Raw genomic sequence first — 23764 nt, 5'->3', positions numbered from 1 at the left:
ATAAAAGAGCACTACTGCCAGACCTTGAGAGTCCAAGAAATCTTTCTTTCAACTCTCGACTCAACGAGCCCACATGAAGCAGTGCCATGTCTGCGCCCAGGATCCAAACTGGTGAAACCCTGGGCCGCCGAAGCGGAGTGCGTGAACTCAACCACTCTGCCACGGGGCCAGCCCCAAGGAGTTTCTTTCTGAAGTGATGAAAATGTTCAAAAATTGTTGAAACGTATCTGTGAATATGTTGAAAACCAGTGAACTGTACACTTTAAGGGGGTGCATTGTGCAGTATATGCGTTACATCTTAATAAAGCTGTTGAAGTAAATAAATCAATAAAGTTCCACAACCCAAGCTTTTAGGCATATAAGAATTCCAGGTTAATTAACACATAGTTACCTTGTGTGTGTGTGTGTGTGTGTGTGTGTGTGTTGAGAATGTTTAAGAGCCATTCTCTTAGCTAATTTCAATTATACAATATAGAATAAGTGTATCAAATCATCCCGTTGTAATCTTAAAATACAGAGACTTTTATTAGACAATAATACCTCGTTAAAGCTGGGAGAGGTGGGGAGAAGAGTTTCCAGATGCATCCCATATTTACATAACAATGTGGCAGTGAAAATGGGAACCAATTGTTTTAGGAATATTATCCTGTTTACATTTCAAACTTCTCTAGGGACACAAGAAAAAACTGATACAAAATAAATTTCTTTCCAGTGTAAAACGCACACTTGAGAATTTGGTGAACACGTCTCATTGCTTGTGGTTGGTGAGAAGAGTCCCTGCACCCCGCTAGGACTGTGGGGTTCCAACTTCCCAGCAGAGCCCAAGGCCCCGGGATTCTTTACCTTAAGAACCAAATGTGTGGGGCTGGGGTGGGAATCGGTGGAAGGCAAATCGCTGGCAAGGAGGAAAGATCAAAATGGGACCACTTTATCACAGATGGTGAGGTCACATTTCAGTGTCTGCGTTTCTAAACAGGGGTCACAGCTTCATGAGTGGCCTCACAGCCTTATGCCAAGCCCTTGACCCCTAGAGAACCTAAGACCCTCTTTTCCAGTGTGTCCTGGCCTGGGCCAGCCTCTTGTCTGTACTTGCTCCTTCTAGAAACTGAGTCAGGGATTCCCTGTGCACACCTGCAACAAGGAGTCTTGCAGAAGCTGCGGTAAGACCAGAGTCAGCCCCAGGACAAGAAAAAGTTCTGTTTAAATGCAAATGACCCGGGCCAGCCTGTGGCCCAGTGGTTAAGTTCTGCGCTTTGCTTCGGGGGCCCAGGGTTTCGCCAGTTCAAATTCTGGGCGTCGACAGGGCACTGCTCCTCAAGCCACGCTGAGGCAGCATCCCACATGCCACAACTAGAAGGACCCACAGCTAAAAATGGACCAGTGGCGGGGGAGGGGGTGGCTTTGGGGAGAAAAAGGAAAAATATAAAATCTTAAAAAAAAAAAATGACCCAGAGCGGGAAGATCGCGGACCACCAGCGGAAGGTGATTTCCTTGAGCCAAGCGTCCTCCGACTGTGATGTCACTCAGCGGTGAGGGGGTGTGGCATTGGGAACTGTCCAATCAGAGGCTTCGCTGGGCTCTGGGTGGGGCCACGCAACGTTCCGATGTGGACGTCCCCATTTGTTCCAGCCTCGCTTGGTTGGCATGTCGCCTGCCTCAGGCGTTAGTGGTGCCTCTGCCGTAGTCTCTGTCGCTTTGTGACCTGCAGTGGCCGTGGGGGATCCTAGGAAGGACTCGGGGGACCCAGGAGCCCTAGGAATGGTGAGTGTGCGGGCCTGGGGGGGGGAGGACACGGGAGGAGGGGCTGGTGGGAAGCGGCGGGGCGGGCCTGGCCTCCCGCGGTCCCCTGCGGGGTCTGCGGCCCCGAGTCCACTGTGGCGCCGCTCGGCCCTCAGGCCCCTCCGGCCGCAGCGTTGGGGCGGGGCCGGCAGCCGGGCCCCGGGCGTCCTGTGGTCCCTCCGCGCGGGGACTTGGGCCGGAGCGTCTCTGGGCCGCTGTGCGGCCGCAGCCCCGCGTGTCCCAGACGGTGGGGGGCCCGCGGGAGGGCCCGCAGGACAGTCGGGCCTCGGTCTGCGGGGTCAGTGCGCGGAGGGGCTGCGGTCTGTGGGGTCCCCAGGGCCTCCTTTCTCCCCAGGTGGCACACCTGTTTTCCCTCAGTTTTCCATACGTTTCAGGAGCAGGGTCTCAAATCCACGATCCTGTCCCCCAGCCCAGCTCTTCCTAGGGCTGGCAGCAAATCCCTAAATTTTCCACCTCTCCCCGCATTCCCAAAGCCAGTTTCGTCTCTCCAGGTCACCGGATCAGTAGCAAGTATTTGTCCTTCATAGAGCATTTCAAACAGACGCAGTATTTTAATTGTTTATCCCTTTCCGCCAGAGGCATGGCTAGTTCTTTTTTGAAGAAGATATTTCTGGATATTTTCCATGAGTGAAAAGCAGCCTATAACCACCTGGAACTACGTTCTATGAAATCCTCGTGCGTCTCCCCCAGGATCTTTCTGGGCACAGACATCCTATGGGAAGTCCTCTGGGTGCAGGTTCGGTTTTGAACTTTTCTGGCTGATCTGTCGCACTGCCCTTCCTGAGGTTTGTCATCTTGAAAAGATTTATTTACTCGTCTTTGTTTTTCAATATGGGTAAAAATGTGTTTAATTGAGCTTGAGAGACAGTATAAAATATTTCCAAACTGGCAAGAAAGAGGTAAATTTCAGAAGAAGTAAAATTTTCATTTCCGTTTGTTGAGAATTCTGGTTTCTGTCTTTCCTCCCCTGAGCGTATGCAGTTTCTGAGGTTGTCCTTTACTTTTTGGTGTTTTAAAATGAAGTTTCGGGGCATAGACATGGGCGCCACAAATGTTCAAGTCTGACTGATTTTTACAAAACAGCCTTGCCATAGAAATAATAATTAAAACTGACATCTTTTTTCCTGAAAGGAACAGATATCTGGGGTTTTCTGGTTGAACTAGTAAATGTACATTACAGTTTTCTTCCCTCCTTCCATGTAAACAATGGGTTTGAGAGATTTTGCTGTTTGCTGATTGTTCAAGCACTGGTTTGTATCATTTAAAGAACAGTGGTGTTCCAGAGCATCTCCAGTGGGAGCAGAGCCTGAGGGCAGTGAGTCTAAGCTAAGGCCCCCTTGAGCCTGCAGAGGGAAGGCCTTGAAGGCCCAGCTGTCCTTCCTGGGGAGCCTCCCCCTGCAGGTGTCCTACTGCTCACACCCCCATGGAAGGAGCCTTTATCCTGAGAGGAGCTGCAGAGCCCTGGAAAGCTGGGGGTGCATGTGCTCATGGGGTGGGGAGTGACGACCTTTCTGAGTTTCTGGTTGGCTTAGGGCTGGACCTTTTTTTTTTCCAATTATTTTCTTGAAATCATAAAGGTTTATGACATTCTGTAATTTCCGATGTATATTATTATCAGTTCCTGTATAGACTGCATTGTGCTAACCACCAGTAGTCTAGATTTTTTTTTGATAACTATTCTTTTAATTCTTTTTTTGTTTTTTCCGTATTTTCTCCCCAAATTCCCCCAGTACATAGCTGTATACTTTTTAGTTGTGGGTCCTTCTAGTTGTGGCATGTGGGACACCGCCTCAGCATGGCCTGATGAGGGGTGCCATGTCTGCACCCAGGATCCGATCGGGTGAAGCCCTGGGCTGCTGAAGCGGAGTGCGCGAACCCAACCACTTGGCCACGGGGCTGGCCCAGTAGTCTAAGTTTTATCCATCACTATACATATGTGTCCCTTTTCCCCTTTCACCCACCACTCACCACCTTCCCCTCTGGTAACCACTAATGTGTTCTCTTTGCCCATGTGTTTGTCTATCTTCTAGATATGAGTGAAATCACACAGTATTTGTCCTTCTCTGTCTTTTTTTAGTGTAACATCATACGCTGAGGGCCCATCCATATTGTTTCAAGTGGGACAGTTTTGTCTTTTTTTATGGCTGAGTAGTATTCCATTGTATATATATGCCACATCTTCTTTATACATTCATTTGTAGCAGGACGCTTGGGTTGCTTCCATGTCTCAGCTATTGTGAATAGTGCTGCAGTGGACATAGGGGTGCATAAGAATCTTTGGATTGTTGATTTCAAGCTCTTTGCATAAATACCCAGTAGTGGGACAGCTGGATCCTACGGTATTTCTCTTTTTAACTTTTTGAGCAATCTACATGCTGTTTTCCATAGTGGCTGCACCAGTTTGCTTTCCCACTAGCAGTGTATGAGGGTTCCCTTTTCTCCACATATTCTCCAAAATTTGTTATTTTTTTGTCTTGGTAATTGTAGCCATTCTGACAGATGTAAGGTGATGTCACAATGTAGTCTTGATTGGCATTTCCCTAGTAATTAGTAACATTAAACATCTTTTCATGGGTCTGTTGGCCATCTGTAAATCTTCTTTGGAAAACTGTCTGTTCATGTCCTCTGCCCACTTTTTGATCAGGTTATTTGGGTGTTTTGTTGTTGAGTTGTGTGAGTTCTTCTTATATTTTGGAGATTAACCACTTTTCAGATATATGATTTACAAATATTTCTCCAGTTTGTGGGTTTTCTTTTCATTTTGTTCTTGGTTTCCTTTGTCTTGCAGAAACTTTTTAGTCTGACTTAGTCCCATTTGCTAATTTTTTCTTTTGTTTTCTTTGCCTGAGTAGTATTCCAAAAGATGCTGCTAAGACCCATGTCAAAGAGGGTACTGCCTGTATTTTCTTCTAGGAGTCTTACAGTTTCAGGTCCTAGCTTCAAGTCTTTAATCCATTTTAAATTAATTTTTGTGTATGTTGCAGGGTAATGATCTACTGTCATTCTTTTGCATGTAGCTGTCCAGTTTTCCCAACGCCATTTATTGAAGACTTTCCTTTCTCCATTGTATTTTCTTGACTCCTTTGTCAAAAATTAGCTGTCCATAGATGTGTGGGTTTATTTCTGGCCTCTCAGTTCTGTTCCGTTGATCTGTGTGTCTGTTTTTGTGCCAGTACCATGCTGTGTTGATTACTATAGCTTTGTAGTATATTTTGAAGTCTATGGTCGTGACACCTCCACCTTTGTTCTTTTTTTCTCAGGATTGCTTATGGCTATTCGAGGTCTTTTGTTGTTCCACATAAATTTTAGGATTCTTTGTTCTATTTCTGTGAAGAATGTTATTGAGATTCTGATTGGGATTGCTTTCGGTAATATGGACTTTTAAACTATGTTTATTCCTCCAATGTGTGAGTATGGAATTTCTTTATATCTTTTTGGATTTCTTTCAATAATATCTTAAAGTTTTCAGTGTATAGGTCTTTCAACTCTTTGGTTAAATTTATTCCTAGGTATTTTATTCTTTTTGTTGGGATTGTAAATGAGATTGTGTCCTCGAGTTCTCTTTCTGCCAGTTCATTATTAATGTGTAGAAATGCTACTGATTTTTGTAAATTGATTTTGTTCCCTGCAACTTTTCTGTAGTTGTTGATTATTTCTGCTAGTTTCTTCATGGATACTTTAGGGTTTTCTATAGATAGAATCATGTCACCCACAAACAGCAGGAGTTTCATTTCTTCTTTTCCAATTTGGATTCCTTTGATATATTTTTCTTGCCTAATTGCTCTGGCCAAAACCTCCAGTATTATGTTGAATAGGAGTTGTGAGAGTGGGCGCCCTTGTCTTCTTCCTTTTCTTAGAGGGATTGCTTTTAGTTTTTCCCGAAGTATGATGTTGGCTGTGTGTTTGTCATATGTGGCCTTTATTATGTTGCAGTACTTTTCTTCTATATCCATTTTATTGAGAATTTCTATCATAAATGGATGTTGGATCTTGTCGTGCTTTCCCTGTCTATTGAGATGATCATGTGATTTTTGTTCCTAATTTTGTTAATGCAGCATATCACATTGATAGACTTGCAGATGTTGAGCCATCCCTGTGTCCCTCATATGATCCCACTTGATCATGGTGCATGTTCCTTTTAATGTAATGCTGTATTTTGTTTGCTTGAGCATTTTTGTATCTATGTTTGTTAGTGATATTGGCCTATCATTCTCCTTTGTGCTGTCCTTGCCTGGTTTTGGTATCTGGGTAATATTGGCCTCACAGAATGAGTTAGGAAGGATTCCATATTCTTCAGTTTTTCGGAATAGTTTGAGAAGGATAGGTGTTAAATCTTCTTTGATTGTTTGGTAGAAATCTCTAGAGAGACCATCTGTTCCTGGACTTTGGTCTTTTGGGAGGTTTTTGATTACCATTTTAATCTCTTTACTTGTGATTGGTCTATTCAGATTCTCTATTTCTTCTTGATTCAGTTTTGGGAGGTTGTGTGAGTCTAAGAATTTATCCATTTATTCTAGGTTATCCAGTTTGTGGGCATATAGTTTTTCATAGTATTCTCTTATAGTCCTTTGTAGTTCTCTGATATCCTTTGTAATTTCTCCTCTTTCATTTCTAATTTTATTGATTTGAGGGTTCTCTCTTTTTTTCTTACTAATTTTGGCTACGAGTTTGTCAATTTTGCTTATCTTCTGAAAGAATCAACTCCTGGTTTTGTTGATATTTTCAACTGCTATTTAGTCTCTGTTTCATTTATTTCTGCTCTAATTTTTATTATCTCCCTCCTTGTGCTGACTCTGGGCTTTGTTGTTCTTCTTCTAGTTCTGTTAGGTGTAGTTTTGATTACTTATTTGAGGTTTCTCTTTTCTGTTGAGGTCTTCCTGTATTGCTATGAATTTCCCTCTTATAACCACTTTTGCTGCATCCCACAAGAGTTGGTATGTTGTATTTTCATTTTCATTTGGCTCCGGGTATTTTTTAATTTCTCATTTGATGTCTTCATTCATCCAATAGTTCATGGTGTTTAGTCTCCACATATTTGTGACTTCCCCAGCTTTTTTCTTGTAGTTGATTTCTTGTTTCATAGCATTGTGGTTGGAAAAGATGCTTGATATAATTTTAATCGTCTTAAATTTATTGGGGCTTGCCTTGTTTCCCAGCATATGGTCTATCTTTGGGTATATTCCATGTGCACATGAGAAGAATGTGTATTCTGCTGTTTTTCGATGGAATGCTCTCTATAGATTAAGTCTAGCTGATCAAGTGTTTGATTTAAATCTATGGTTTCCACGTTGACTTTCTGTCTGGATGATCTAGCCATTGATGTATGTTGGGTGTTGAGGTCCCTTACTAGTATTGTGTGGCTGTTAATTTCTCCCGTTAGGTCTGTTAATAGTTGTTTTATATACTTTGGTATACCATGTTAGGTGCATGTATATTTGTAAGTGTTAGGTCCTCTTGGTCAAAAGTCCTTTTTATCATTATATACTGCTACTCTTTGTCTCTCATTGTCTTTTCTTTTTTTCAAGATTGCCACCTGAGACAATCAGCCTGTTTTCTTCTTCTTCTCCCAAAAGCCCCCAGGTACATAGTTGTATATTCTAGTTGTAGGTCCTTCTGGTTATGCTGTTTGGGATGCTGCCTCAGCATGGCCTGATGAGCACTGCCATGTCTGTGCCCAGGATCCGAACTGGTGATACCCCAGGCTGCTTGAAGCAGAGCGTGCAAACTTGACCACTTGGCTGTGGGGCTGGCCCCCTCTTTGTCATTTTTATCTTGAAGTCTGCTTTTCTGAGAAGGATATGGCAACACCTTCTTTCTTTTGTTTGCCATTTGTTTGGAGTATCGTCTTCCATCCCTTCACACTGAGCCTGTCTTGGTCTTAGAGCTAACATGTACTTCCTGGAGGGAGCATATTGTTGCATCTTGTTTTCTAATCCATCCAACTAGTATGTCTTTTGATTTGAGAGTTCAGTCCATTTATTTAGATGATTACTGATATATGAGGGCTTAATACTGCCATTTTATCTGTTTTCTGGTTATTCTATATTTCCATTGTTTATCTTCCTTTGTAATTCCGACTGCCATTTCATTTTGCTGGTTTTCTGTGGAGGTTTTCTATTTTTTTATGAATTGTGGCTTTGCTCTGATTTTTTGTTTAGTGGTTACTGTGAGGTTTGTGTAAAGATCTCATAGGTAGTCCATTTTCTCATAGCCTTTTATCTCCTTAGCCTAAGCAGGTTCCATCCCTTTCCTCTTTCTCTCTGACATATTGTTGTCACAAATTATTGTTTTGTGTTAGGAGTTTGTAACTAAGTTGAAGTGTTTATAGTTACTTTTGATGGTTTCATTCTGTATATCTTTTACGTTATAATTATTTGCTACACTGTCCTGAAAGACACCTGCAATTTTCTTATGTTGTCTCTTTATCTCCTTGCTCAAAGCTTTGTGGACCTTTGACTTTTTTTTCAGGTATGAGGGCTTCCTGAATCGTTTCTCGTAGGGGAGGTCTAGTAGTGATAAACTTCGTCAGATTCCTTTATCTAGAAGAGCTTTTATTTCTCCCTCATATCTGAAGGATAGTTTCACTGGATAGAGTATTCTTGGCTGAGAGTCTTTGTCCTTCAACATTTTGAATATATCATTACATTCTCTCCTAGCATGTAAGGTTTCTGCTGAAAAATCCAGTGAAAGCCTGGTAAGAGTTCCTTTGTAGGTTATTTTCTTCTGCCTTGCTGCCCTTAGTATTCCTTCTTTGTTGACTTTTGCCAGTTTTACTTTATGGGCCTTGGAGAAGGTCTTTTGGCATTGATGTAATTAGGAGTTCTGTTGTCTTCATGAGTTTGTAAGTCCTGTGCTTTCCACAGGTTTGGGAAGTTTTCAGTTATTATTTGTTTGAACAAGCTCTCTGCTCCTTTCTCCCTCAGTTCTCCCTCTGGAATGTCTATAATCCTTATGTTGCTTTCCCAATTGAGTTGGATATTTCTCAAAGAATTCCTTCAGTTTTCTAAAATCTTAGTTCTCTCTCCTGTTCCACCTGAAGCATTTCTGTATTTCTATACTCTAACTCACTAATTCTTTCCTCCATGTTGTCAGTTCTATTTTTGAAGGATCTTAGATTATTTTTTATCTCATTAATTGTGTTCCTCATATCCAGAATTTCTTCTTGTGTTTTGTTTATTTCAGTCTCAGTGAAGTATTCCTTTTCAGTAATTTTGTTCCTGAGCTCATGGAACTGTCTTTCTGAGTTTTCTTGTAACTCATTGAGTTTCTTTTTGACATCTATTTTGAATTCTCTGTCATTTAGATTGTAAATTTCTGTGACTTCAGGGTTGGTTTCTGGCGATTTTTCATTCTGCTTCAGTTCTGAATTGCTGCTGTAGTTTCTCATGGTGTTTGATGAATTAATCTTTTGCTGGGGCATTTGTACTAGTATGAGGTCACAGATTCCACCTGCAACCACTGGTGGGAGGCAGGAGCTGTGTTTCTGATCCTAGTCTCTCTGCTGGATGTTGTGTGGGTACAGTGAATGGTCCCAACAGCCAGGAAAGCCTTGACATATGGCCTCAGAGCTTCCCCTGGCCCAATGTGTATTCCCACTTGTGGGGCTGCAGTGGTACTGTGGGTGCCTGCACCAGCCAGGGAAGCTTTTCCATGCACATATATCTGCCGCTGGCTCTTCTTACAGTCATGCCAGCTGCTGTGCTTTTTTGCTGGGGCTTCATTGTGGGGTCTGAGCCTGGACCACTCATTGGGACCACTGTGGCAGGTTGGGCTCTCCCACCAACTGGGAAAGCGTTTGCTTGCAAGCCCTGGGCTGCTGCTGCCACTTCCCACAGTCGCACTGAGGTGCACTCTCACTTCTGGGGCAGCAGCTGTACTATGGGTGCTCATGCCAGCCAGTAATGTGTTTACATGTGGACACAAGGCTGCTGGGGAAGAGAGGGTTCCACCCACCTGTCTCCACCAATTCCTGGGGGGACAGTCCATCCACCTTCAGATGTATAGCTGCATGGTCCTCTCAGGTGTCCTGTTGTGCTGTGTGGGTATGCTTTCTTGGTCAATGACTGTCCATTTATTTGTAATTCAAAGGGGGAGAGATAAAAGGAACAGCTCACTCTTTCATGCTGTGACATCTCTCCTAGGCCTGGACGTTTTTAGACATTATATTTGAGTTTTGCATCCACAGTGTAGATGATTCAGAGCATGATTTGTGGACATTGAGAAGTCTGTGAAGATCAGGTGTTCTGTCCTGTGGACAAGGGATTTGTCAATTTGGGAGTTCATTTGAGTCAGAACTTCAAACTGAATTAGCCTGAGGTTCCTCACTTGTGAGAATGGAAGCCTGGGGGAGGGAGCACGTCCATGCTTACAGGAGAGGGGAGGGTGTGTGGAGCCCCCAGAGTTCACTCCTGTGGCTGTGCAAAGTGTCTCTCCCCTCCTTCACCAGGGAGTCTGGAGACTCCAAATTTGGGAACATGTTCAACTTTCTGAATGTGAATTTTTTTGTTAAACTGATGAGAAGCAAGCTGCTTATCCATTTTGATTCTAATATTTGTGTTTCATTCTCTTGGATTCCTTTATCAATTGAAGATTAAAGCCCTTTGATTCTAGTTTCAACTGGCACTTGGGCCTGGAAACTTTCAGTTGATAGAGATGATGTAAGGTAGGAATATTGTGGAACCAAGTAGATTTTTTGTTCCATTTAGACAAGAGAACCTCAAGATGTGAGATGGGTGTATTTAACCCCTCAGTGCATTTCCATTGTTAGGTCCCTGTTTGTATGTCCATGTCTCTAGAGATCCTTGACATTTTACTGTCTATACTATTTCTAAGGCAAATGACTTCCTATTTTCATGGATATGAGGGAAAACTATTGAGTTTCTATTTTAATTGATAGGAAGAAAACACTGCAGTTTGTGTAAATCTCTCAAATTCCTATATATTTCAGGACTAATTGCAAAACCCCTAATGCATTATAATATGCTACCCATTCTTGAAAATATCCCTAGTGTGAAGTATCGTGGAGGGACAAGGTGTACTGCCCCTTGTCCTTTTAGTCAGAAAGGATTTATGAATTTTTTATGGTTTACAGTTTTATATCCACTAGTGTTTAAATGACTAAATCCCAGAGTGGTTCCCTATGTAGAACAGTTTAAATGAAGTTAGGTAATAATGCAAAATTTAATTAAAAATGTTGATCAAGGATAGGGAAATATGGGTATATAAATTTGTCTTATTTTAAATAAATAGTACATGGAATGGTTAAAAAAAATTCCTAGGAGAGGAAAATACCTTAAGGAGACTCTCTGCCTTCACATCCTGACTCAGACCACTGCTTGTGCTCCAGCCTCCCTCAAATCACCAATTTTGATTGCTACTTCACTATTCTGTTACTGTTTCTTTATGTAAAAATAAGCTAGTGAAAATTCCTATTTTTCTTACTTGTGTCCTTTTTGTGTGTGTGTGAGGAAGATTAGTCTTGAGCTTACAAGACCACTGCTTGTGCTCCAGCCTCCCTCAAATCACCAATTTTGATTGCTACTTCACTATTCTGTTACTGTTTCTTTATGTAAAAATAAGCTAGTGAAAATTCCTATTTTTCTTACTTGTGTCCTTTTTGTGTGTGTGTGAGGAAGATTAGTCTTGAGCTTACATCTGTGGCAGTCTTCTTCTATTTTGTATGTGAGATGCCCAACATAGCATGGGTTGAGAATTGCATACGTCTGTGGCTGGATCTGAACCTATAAACACTAGTCCCACAAGGCAGAGCACCAGAACTTAACCAGTTCACCACTGGGCCAGCCCCTGTATATGTTTTTATAATGAGTAGCCTGGGTCCACATATTTGATATTTGAGTACTGAACACTTAAGCCTCACCCTCCCTTTTCCCCTTGGCTTTCTTATCTGGACAGGGTGATGGGAAAGCCTGGGGTCTCCTGTACTGTGAGCTCTGCTTGCTGGGCAGCTCCTCCTGTGCCTGTGCTGCCCTGTTTTGCATTGTTAACCATAGCAAGCCTGGACTCTATGTACAGAGTTCTCAAAGTTGGCAGTTTCATTCCTTTGGGAGCAGGAGTCTGGGAATGGGACCCTCCTTAATGTGGCCCTGGGACATGTCTTAAGTGGAAAGTGTCTGTGTGTTTAGACTGAAGATGCAGCTGAGGTTGGGGTCATCTTGAAATTAGGGGGAGTGTGGGGATTTGAGAAGATTATAACCTATGAATGAGCTGAGGCTACCAGATCGTCACTGGTTAACGACTACTTATTTCAGAGGGAAAGAAGCAAATCGAAAATGCAGCCAGTAGGTAGTGAGGTTACAGAGGGCTCACCAAGACCCCTAAGTAACTCTACTTCTGGTGCCTCTGTGTCTGCTTTAACACAGATTCTGACCCTCTGGGTTATAGTGGACAACACCCTCGATCTGAGTTAGCCACAACAAATGAGTTGGTTCAACACCTAGTTAAGCTGTGTACCTTAGACTCAATAAAGCAACCAGTTGTTGTGGAGGAGGCCTCTAACTTTGATGACATGATTTTAGTCTCTATGGAGGAGGGCTGTAAGTTATCTGTAGGCTTCTGATGCAACAATCTGCCCTAGGCCCCACACTACATGCCCTTAGAGCTGCTCTCATCACAATGTATGAGCTCTCTTGCAGATAGAGGCTGTAACAAGCACTGAGCATGTGACCCTCTACCAAGGTACCTGTTTTCACTTTGGCCCTGGAAACCACCTCCAACCAGTTCAGCCACCCAATGGAGGCTAAGCTTGGCCCTGCAGCTTATGCCACTTGCTGAGGGGCATGGCCTTTCTTCAGTTCATTGAACAATGCTGGGTTGATGGAAGAGGTCACCCCTTCCCAGACACTTTGGTTCCCTGGGTAGTTCCTTGCCGTTAACTGAATGCACAGCACTGGGGAGTGCACACACTTTAAGAACAATACACATTCATACATGATGGAGCTCTGTGAAGGGTTACCGGTCTTCATCCCTTAATTGGGATGTTCCTGATGAACAATAAAACACGTGTCACCATCGCTAACCAAACATCACACAGTCATCTTATTACTGGCCCCAAACTGGGCTCATCTGCATATATTCACAAACTCTTGGATGATTTTCTGAGAAATGCTCCTTGTGGTAAAGAAACTCTAGGAATCTCTTGACTCAGAGATACCCAAGATAGAAATTAAGGTAACAATTGTCTGTACATTACTAGGTCTACAATACAAGGACTCAACAGGATGCTCGTTTTGCATCTTGCAGTTCTGACACTATTGATAGTGACCATGGCACTTTTCAGAGGATACAGTGCCATTCTCTCCAACAAGGCATTCCATGGAAGTTTCACCTCCCTTATGGGTCTCAGGCTCATAGAGCACCAGACTGGCTTATTGAGATCAGTTGAGAGATGTCCTGTTTCACTCATCAGGGGTGAATTGTAATGAGTCTGTCTTCATCTTTTATTTTAAAGACTTCACTTTTTTTTAGAGCAGTTTTGGTTTACAGAAAAATCGATCAGAAATTACAGAGTTTCCATATAACCCTTCTGTCTGCATCCACACATTTTGTACTCTTTTTCACACTTTGTTCTAATGTGGTGCATTTTTTATAATTTCCAAACCCATATTGATGCATTACAGTGCACAGTGCACGTTAGCATTGACTGTTTGTGTTATACAACATATGTGTTTTGGCAAATGTATAATAACATGGATCCATCATTTCTGTATCATATAGTATAGTTTCATTTCCCTAAAAATCCTGTGTTTCACCTATTGATTCATCCCTCCCTCCATCCCACAAATCTTTCACGACCAAAGATCTCTTTAGTGGCTCATACTTTTGTCTTCCAAAATGTCATATACATAGAATCGTATACTACATAGCCTTGTCACATTTGCTTCTTTCCCTTAGTAATATACTTTTATGGTTCTTCCATGTGTTTTCATGGCTTGATGCCTCATTTCTGTTTATCACTGAACAGTATTTCATTGTATGGATGTGCCACTATTTGTTTTTGTCTGTTTGACTCTTGAAGGACATCTTGCTTAAAACTCTAGCTCTTTTTTCTTTTTTCAGGTATGAGGGCCTTCTTGAGGATTTCTTGTAGGGGGCATCTCCTGGCTACAAACTCCCTTAGCTTCTCTTCATCTGGGAGAGTTTTTACTTTTCCATCATATCTGAAGAATATTTTTGCTGGATAGAGTATTCTTGACTGAAAGAGTTTGTCCTTCAAAGATTTGAATATGTCGTTCCAGTTTTTCCTAGCCGGTAAGGTTTTTGCAGAGAAATCCACTGAAATCCTGATGGGAGTTCCTTTTAGGTTATTTCCTTTTGCCTTGCTGCCCTTAGTATTTTTTATTGTCATTCACTTTTGCCAGTTTCCCTACCAAATGCCTTACAGTGGGTCTTTTTACATTGACGTATTTAGGAGATCTGGGAGCCTATTCCACATGGATTTCCATGTCTTTCCCTAGGTTTGGGAATTTTTCTGTTATTATTTCTTTGAACAAGCTTTCTGCTCCATTCTCCTTCACTTTCCCCTCTTGCATACCTATAATACTTATGTTGCGTTTCCTAAGTGAGTCGAATATTTCTCAGAAACTTTTTTCATTTCTTTTTGGTCTTGATTCTCTCTCCTCCTGTGTGTGTAGCATTTCAACCTGTCTATATACTTGATTATGCTGATCCGCTCCTCTATGATGTCTGCTTGAGCATTCAGGGAATCCATATTTTGCTTTATCTCTTCCCTTGTGTCTTTCATCTCTAATATTTCTTATTGGTTCTCCTTTATACTTTGAATCTCTTTTGTGAAGTAGCTCCTGAACTCGCCAGATTGTTTCTCTGCGTTTTCTTTTAACTTGTTGAGATTTTTGATGATGGCTTCTTTGAATTCTCTGTCATTTAGATTACATATTCCTGTGTCCTCAGGACTGATTTCTGGATGCTCATTTTCTCTTCTGTCTGGGGATTTAATATAATTTTTTATACTGCTATAGGCTGTGGCTCTTTTTGCACATCGTAGCATTATTTGGTCACACTTACCACCTATTGCCACTAGGTGGAGGTCGAGTCATGTGTTCTGAGCCCTCTGCATTCTGCCCAGATCCCAGGCACTGGATGGGTTGGGGAGGGGTGCGTTCTTCTGCATTCTCTTGGAATTTTCTTGCTCTGCTCTTACTATCTCCTGGGGTGTTGGGTTGATGAGGTCACCCCTGCATTAGCTTTCACCTCCGTAGGGGCTTTCCCCTAGGCTGTGAGGGTCCTCAGAGATCTTTGATGTTACCACGCACGAACGCCCCCTACCCTATTCCTTACCTCTCAGAGGCCACCCATGGTCCTAGATCCCAGTCTTTCAGGGAGAGAGCGATGTTTTCTCTTACCCTGTTCCTCGTCCTCTGAGGGTGGCTCCAGCTTTGCTGCTCTCCATCATGTTGCTGCATAGGTCTCAGACATCTTTTGTGTTGTGTTTGGATGTCCTCTCTTGAAGTATGAATGTCTTTTTCATTGTATGCTGGAGGGGAGAGATTACCGGGAAAGCTCACTCCACCATGCTGCTGACATCACTCTCTTAAAACTCAAACTCTCACTCTTGCCAATTAGGAATAAAGTGCTGATAAACATTCATGTGTAGTTTTCTGTGAACATAAGGTTTTAATTCATTGGGGAAAATACCAAGAAGTGTGATTGCTGGGTCTCACACTATGTAGTAACAGTGTAAAGAAAGTTCCTGTCTTCCGTTGTAGGTGTACAAAATACCATTTCCACCAGCAATGATTGAGGATTACCTGTAGCTTTGCTTATTCATCAAGATTTGGTGTTCTGAGTGTTTTGAATGTTACCCATGTAATAAGTTTTTAATGATAACTTTTTGTTGTATTTGAGATTTCCCAATGATATTTGATGTGGAACATGCTTTCTTATTGCTTACTTCTCATCTTTATGTGTTCTTTCTTAATTGAGCTGTCTGTTCAAATCTTCTGCCTATTTTTAAATTGAGTTGTTTGTCTTCTGACTGTAGTTTTAAGGGTACTTTGGATATTTCTGGTACCACATATATCAAACAAGTGTTTTACAAAGATTTTCTCTTACTCTGTAAATTGTTTTTGTTCTCTCAACAGTGTCTTTCTCAGAGCAGGGGTTTTTCATTTTCATGAAGTAAAATTTTTGGTTTTTTCTTTTGTGGACCTTGCTTTTTTTTCCTTTTGTATGTAAAAATTCATCTGCCAACCAGTGGTCATCTAGATTTTCTCCTATGTTAATTTCTAGGAATTTATTCCTTTGGCATAGATCTGTGATGTATTTCGGCTTAATTTTTTGAAAGCTGTGAGACCTGTGTCTATATTTGTTTTCTGTTATTGTGTGTCTCCATGTGGGTGTTTATTATTTCTAACACTCCTTGTTTAAAAGACCTTCTCAATTTAATTGCCTTCCTTATTTATCAGAGATCACTTGACTATATTTGTGTGTGTCTACATGGGAACCTGTTGACTCATTGATACTTCCACCTTGCTATACTCTCCTATTAATTCCTAGGAGTTATTTTTATTGTAGTGAATTCTGTCAGATATTACACAGACACAGTGATGCCATATGGAACAAATGTTATAAATTTGGCTGTAGGAGTCATAAAGATATTTTCTTAACAAGTGGAAGTTCCTCTCTATTACTGGTTTATTATAGGTGGATGTATTTTGCCAAGTCCTTTTTTGTTTTCATTTCCTTCTCCTTTCTTTCTGATATTAGTAATTTCTGTCTTCCTCATTTTGTTCTCTTCACTAGAAGTTTATCAGTTTTATTGGTCTTGTGAAAAACCCAGCTTTTTAAAAATTTTATCCATTGGCCTTTGCAATGACATTGATTTTTCTAATTTTCTTTCACTTATTATGCTTACTTTGTGTTTAACTTCTTCTTTTTATTGTTTCTTAAAGTAGATGCTTACATTATTGATCATGGATCTTTGATTTTTCCAGTGTATTTATCCAATCACATAAATTTCCCTGTAGTCACTGTTTTTGCTGCATCTAAGAACATTTTTTATGTTCTGTTTTTATTTCATTTAGTTCAAAATAACTTTTACTTCTCTTGAGACTTCTTTTATGATCTTTTGTATTATTTAGAAATGTGTCATAGAATCTCCACATATTTTGGGATTTTCCAAATATCTTGCTCTTATTGACTTCTACATGATGTGAGGGCACACTTTGTATGATTTCTGTTCTTTCAAAGTTATGTCCCAGAAGTGGTTTGTCCTGGTGAATGTTCCATGTGAACTTGAGAAGAATGTATATTCTGCTGTTGTATGAAGTATTCCATAGATTACAGTGAAATCCAGTTGTTTCACAGTGATGTTCATTTCACCTCTGTCCTTCCTCGTTGAGTGCCTACTAGAACTTATAATTCATGGTAACAGGGTGTTGAATTCTACAGCTATAGTACAAGATTCATCTATCTTTCCTTGCATTCTATCAATTCATGCCTCACTTAATTTGCCCCTCTTTCTACAGGTATACATGAAGGATTGCTATGCCTTCTTGGACAGTGGAACCCTTTAGCTGTATCCAGTGCCTCTATCTGTCTGAATTTTCCTTGGTATGATATCTGCATTGTCTCTAGTTCATATAGCCATGGTGGCTTTCTTCTGATTAGTGTTGCCATGGTATATACTTCTCCATCCTTTTACCCTTCATTTATGTGTGTCTTTATCCTTAAACTGGGCTTCTTGTAGATAAAATATAATTGTGTTTTTTCAAACTGATATTACTGTGTCTTTCAGTCATATTGAGACCATTGATGATTAAAGTGATCATTGGTATAGCTGGATTAATATTTACCAAACCTTTCACTTTTTCATTTTTACCCTTGTTTCTTTTTCTCTTTCACCTTTCTTCCAGTTTCTCTGGCTGAAATTCAGAATTTATTCTGATTATTTTTAGCATTATCAGCTACATAGTTTTTAAAAACATTTTTTAGTGGTTGGCCATGAGTTTTTATCATACATTTACAACTAACACACCTCCTCTGTCAGGTAACAGTGTGCCACCTCACTGTTATGCAAGTACCTCTTAACACATTATCACTGATTTCCCCTTCCCTGTCCTTTGTCACATTGCTGTCATTTACTTCACTTGTTCATAAGGCTCTCATTACCAAATACATTGTTGCTAATATTATTTTACACAAAAGTGTTACCTGTTAGATTGTGAGAAATATGAAAGATGTTTTACCTTCATTTTTTCTTTTTCTATTCCTCTACCTTTATCATTTACATGATTTCTAATACGTTTTTGAACATTTCATTCAAAGTAGGTGTACTCATCACAAATGTCCTTAATTTTTGTCTCAGAACGTGCTTATTTCTCCTTTATTTTTGAAGGACAATTTTGTTTGACAGAAAAGTCTATGACAGTGTTTTTTTTAATTTCAAAACTCTAAATATTTCAGTTTGTTCTTGCTTGCATGGATTTTGAAAAGAAATCCAATTTAATTCAAATCTTTGTTTCTTTATAGGTAACATGTGTTTCTTCTTCAGCATTTCTAAATATATTCTGTCTTTGATTTTTCTGTAATTTAAGATGATATCCCTGGGGGTGCACTTTGGTAGTTGATCATGTTTAGCATTCTCTGAGCTTCCTGGATGTACACTTTGCAGTCTATCATCCATTTTATGCTATTTTGGTGATTAATAGTTCACTTGTTCTTCTGATTCTTTCTGTTGTTCTTTTCCTTTAGGTATTCCCATTATGTGTATTTTACACCTTCTGTGATAGAGGGTTTTCTTAGGCTTCATGGATATGGTGTTCTTCATTTTTTGTTCTTTTTCTCTTTGCTTTAGAATCTGGGGAAATAGATATTTTTGTTTAGTACAGGCCTTCTTAAGACCAGAATATTTAGGACATATTTCAAAATGCTATCTTTCTTTTCTCTTTCCCAATTTTGGAGACCAGTTTGCTCTGTGACCTCAAGGCTCTCATAGATCTAAGAAGAGTTTTCATTTCACCTTAGTTGATTTATTTCTTGTGAGGTCAAGAATCGCAGCTTCTAAGTTTCTTACATGTGGGATTGCAAGTTGGCAGAACATGATCTAGAGTGGCTGGTTGGGAAACACTTCCTTTTGAAGTTGGAGAATGGGGACTTTATATTCTTTGGAGGAAAGCTCTGTTAAATCCTTCACATTATTTTAGAATCATGGTCAAATTTAGCATCAAACCTTTGTGGACGTCAGTGAACTCCTATACAATCTGCAACTCTTAACCTGTCCCTCAGGGACAGCAATTCCCAGGGTACACTGTTAGCTGTTGACTGGAAAGAGCTTTTATGACATATTGTTATCTCATTATGTGTTCTGAAATTGGTGGGAAGTAATTTGAGTCACATGATTATAGGGATTTTATGGTCTAAGTTGTCATGTCTTTTTCCTTTTGTCTCAGTTCTACGTTTCAAATAATTTTCTAGCCCAATCAAATCATACAGGGAGAGAAGGGAAGAACTGAGTCTGTGTTGCACAAGTGAAAAGCAAAGCTTTCAAGAAGAATATTTGCATTCAGCCAGCTGCATCTGAGTACCTGTAATGACCTTGAGTCCTTTAGGATGGTGGCATGTACAGGGCTTTGTTAAAAGTTTGATTTCTACAGTCCTCTTGAACTCCCTGCTTGGTGAAGAGACTAGACAAAAAAGCTTCTAGTCCTTCGATATTTTTATTCACTGAAACTTCATGCAGGTATGACCCTCTGCCTCATGGAGTGCTGTTACTGGTGGGTAATAAGAAGATGAAAGAATTTTTTGGAAAAGGAATTATAAGTGTTAAAATGATAACATTTGTTTCATTTGTATAGCATTTCTGTCATTTCCCAAGATGCTCTGGACTCTCCTATTAGAAAGAAATATGATATAATGTCACAGTAAAAGTGTAAACAATTTCCATGTGTTCATAATGATGTTAATTTGATGAGCAAAAGTGTACAGAATAAGAATGTGTTTTTGATGATCATGACATAGAATATCTATTTGGACATCACAGAATCACACATAAGTTTCTAGAAATGGAGCATAAATCCCCAGTACTGTCAGTCTTATGTATCCTACTGTACACATATTTGTGGTGTTTTAGGACTCAGTGGCCATTGAGGATGTGATTGTGAACTTCAGCCTGGAGGAGTGGGCTTTACTGCATCCTTCACAAAAGAAACTCTACAGAGATGTGATGTGGGAAACCTTCAGGCACCTGGCCTCAGTCGGTAAGAATGAGGACATTCCTTCACTGCATCAATGAAAGAACAAGTGGTTTTTGCCCATGAACACTGTTCTAAAATGTATAATGTAGAAAGGGGCTGATGTTAGTAAATGAAATAGAAATGATGATAGCTCATCATGAACTTAAAATCTAAAAATTTTTCTGCCATGTGTACTACTTTGGAATCAACTTTCTGATTCTGAATTCCAGGAAAAACATGGAAGGTTCATGACATTGAAGATTGGTATGAGAACCAGGGCGGGAAACTAAGGTGAGTCACACTCACAATGGAAAGCAGTGTCTCCTGTCAAAATCCTGATATGTTATGAAATTTAAAAAAGAAAAACGAACAAATAACTCTTGCTTCAAATCTAGGTGTTCTTAGAAAATTTCCACTAAATATACTTTTTGAAATGTGATGTAGAGTTTCAGTTTTTGCAAAATACACTTGGAGTTAATATTAATAAACTCTGTATATGAATATCACCGGATAATAGCAAAGCTGAAGTCCTCTTACAGAGCATTCGTCATATTCAATTTCAGAGAATTCAGCCAAGGGGGAAAACCTAAACTTTTCCTTAAATCATAATAAATATAACAAACATAAAGTCATTAATATAGAAATTATTAATACTGTTCTCATGTTTTACAGAAATCATATGGTAAGGAGACTCTGTGAAAGTGAGGAGGGTAGTCAATGTGAAGAAAACTTCAGCCGTATTCCAAATCTCAATCTGAATAAGAAAACTACAGGAGCTAAACCATGTGAATGCAGAGCATGTGGAAAAGTCTTCGTGCATCATTCATTGCTTAATAGGTACATGAAATGTCACACTGAACAGAAACCTTATGACTGTAAAAAAGATGGAGACAAGCCATATAAATGTAAGGAATGTGGGAAAGCCTTCACCTTCCCCAGTGTTCTTCGAAGACATGAAAGAACTCATACTGGTGAGAAGCCATATAAATGTAAGGCATGTGGGAAAGCCTTCACTTTCCCCAGTGTTCTTCGAAGACATGAAAGAATTCATACTGGAGAGAAACCTTATGAATGTAAAAAATGCAGTAAAGCATTTAGTTCTTCCTGTTCTCTTAGAATACATGAAAGAAACCACACTGGAGAAAAACCCTATGAATGTAAAAAATGCAGTGAAGGATTCACTTCTTGCAGGTCTCTTCAGAAACATGAAAGAATTCATACTGGACAGAAACCCTATGAATGTAAACAGTGCAGTAAAGCATTCACTACTTCCAGTTATCTTCGAATTCATGAAAGAATTCATACTGGAGAGAAACCCTATGAATGTAAGAAATGTGGGAAAGTCTTTACAGCTCCCTCAAGTCTTCGATCACACATGATGGTTCACAGTGGAGATCGACCATATAAATGTAAGGTATGTGGGAAAGCCTTCACTTTTCAAAGATCACTTCCAGTACATGAAAGAATTCATACTGGAGAGAAACCCTTACAATGTAAAATATGTGGTAAAGCCTTCAGGTTTTCTAGTAATGTTCAAAAACATGAAAGAACTCATACTGGGGAGAAACCCTATGAATGTAAAAAATGCAGTAAAGCATTCACTTCTTCCAGTTCTCTTCGAAGACATGAAAGAATTCACACTGGAGAAAAACTATGAATGTAAAAAATGCACTAAATCATTTAATTCTTCCAGTTCTCTTCATATACATAAAAGAATTCATATTGGAGAAAAACCCTATGAATGTAAGGAATGTGGGAAAGCATTCCTCTGAGATCACTTTGAAAACATGAAAGAAGGTATATTGGATGGAAATCCTTTCAATGCCAGGAAGTGGGAAAGCCTTTTTTTCTTGTGAAATCTGTTTAGGATATTGGAGAATGCACCCTAGAGGAAAGTGATGTCAATGTAAACAATGTGGGGAACTCTTTTCATCTCAGTCCTTTTTGAAGGCTTGAAAGGACTGACTTAAAAACCTCTTGAATGAAAACATCATGGGAAGAGTTCGTTGGCCTACATCCTTCTATGTGAATCTCCCACCAATGTGAAATATAAATGTAAGTAATGTAAGAATGCTCGATGGAAATTTGTGTCAAATGTTCTAGAAAACTTTCAGCATGAAAGAGTTGTTATAAAAGTTGTAAATATACTGTGTCTGCCCAGCATCTATCTTAAAGCGCGACATTGGATCATGGATTTCTTTTAATTACTTTTAGAATGAATATTGAGGTGAGATCATTCTCCATGTCAATATCAATAATAACATTAATAGGTAGTGCTTTTCCCTTAAATCAGTTAATAATATTTTCTCTGTCACTTTTTATAGTGTTATAATTATTCTCTGTTGGGGGCCTTTGAAAAATGACGGTTTGTATTTATTTGGATTTTCTTACTGGCCTTGCATTGCAGTTCCTAGATATGACTTATCCATTGTGTATACTGTACATTTCTTAGAGAAAGTTCCTTTTATAGGGTGGTGGGGCTCAGAGCCTGTTTCCATTTTCCACACTATTCAAGTGTTGGAATACATTTTTATGTATGGCAAGTTTATCAAAGAGTATAGTTACCTGTGAATTATTATTTTCATATTTGGGCCTTTGCCCTTTGTCATTCCTTCTCAGTGGACTTTGGCAAATAGACTTTGAATTAAGTAGAGGCCTGTGATAGGGCAACAAAATGTCATGCTGGACATTATCACCCCTCTCTTGCTTTATGTCAATGAGGGTAATATTATGAAGTACATCTTTAAGAATCCACCCGCTTTGAGTCTCTAGATTGGAATTCACCTTACTTGCATGAGGTTTTGAAGGCAGAAGCAAACAAGCCCTTAAACTCATTTGGGAGTCACCATACTGGGAGAGGGACAGTTACATAGGAGCTTTGAGGAAACTGTCTTTGAGCCCGTTGTCTGGATTCTTTGCCTGTCTAGTCAAGAGTATCTGGAAAACCACCATCAACTTTTGATTTTGATTTTCATGGAGGATTTTCATTTTCTACTGATGCCTTCACAAGTTTCACATGAAAGATCCATTAGAGTTAGGGTTTTTCTGTAAGTTCTCTTGTGTCCATCAGGAAACTAATTCAGACTTTTGTGGGTTGGGAGTATTTTCTGACTCCCCTCTTCTCTAGATAATATCTGTATGAAGTCTAATTTGTATAGGAAACACCTGATTCTCTTAATAGTGGTAGTGAGTGTTTTCCTGATTGACTTTGACATTTACAGTGGGGCAGTAAAAACAAAGGTGGGGAATTTTGATTCTCTGCTGCATTGTGCTGCATCTGCCTTGAGCCAGTTTTTCCATGTGAGAACAATCACCTTTCTCAGTTCAGGAAGACCATGTGTGTTTCCTGTTACTTGTAGCTGAATGTATTCCAGCAGTAAGTTTTCAATAATGTTTGATTGTATGTCATTAAAGGTACATCCATTTCCTTGTGAAATGAACATTTCTGTAGTTGTTTCATTAATATATTTTACCAACTGTTCGAATTCATGGTATGCTCATAAATAGTACTGTGGCTTTCATTTCCTCAGAATGTATTAAAATCCATTTTAACTATCAATTTTCAGATATACTTTGCAGTTTCCTTCATTGAATCATCATACATTTTGAGTCAACTTTGTTCTATGCATGCAAATTCAGGTATTTTTTCATCAGGCAAATTTTATTTTTAATCCTTCTATAGTTGCAATTTTTGTCACCAAATGAATTTCTCATTCATTCTTAACATGTTTTTTAAAACATGTTTTTTGCAACTC

General features: G+C 39.8%; 1 protein-coding gene across 1 annotated transcript; it reads left to right on the top strand.

The window, feature by feature from the left end:
• The first annotated feature begins 319 nt into the window (after positions 1–319).
• LOC106824396 (zinc finger protein 709-like) lies at positions 320–23444 on the top strand. The gene is given in 5 exon segments (XM_070492122.1): positions 320–1761; positions 19907–20033; positions 20240–20300; positions 20682–21659; positions 21661–23444. Coding segments are annotated over 5 exon segments (1290 nt in total). The 5' UTR covers positions 320–1758; the 3' UTR covers positions 21782–23444.
• Positions 23445–23764: the final 320 nt, after the last annotated feature.

The sequence above is a fragment of the Equus asinus genome, chromosome 20 (genome assembly GCF_041296235.1).
Source record: "Equus asinus isolate D_3611 breed Donkey chromosome 20, EquAss-T2T_v2, whole genome shotgun sequence".
Classification (NCBI taxonomy): Eukaryota; Metazoa; Chordata; class Mammalia; order Perissodactyla; family Equidae; genus Equus; species Equus asinus.
This window is presented reverse-complemented; position numbering and strand designations above follow the sequence as displayed.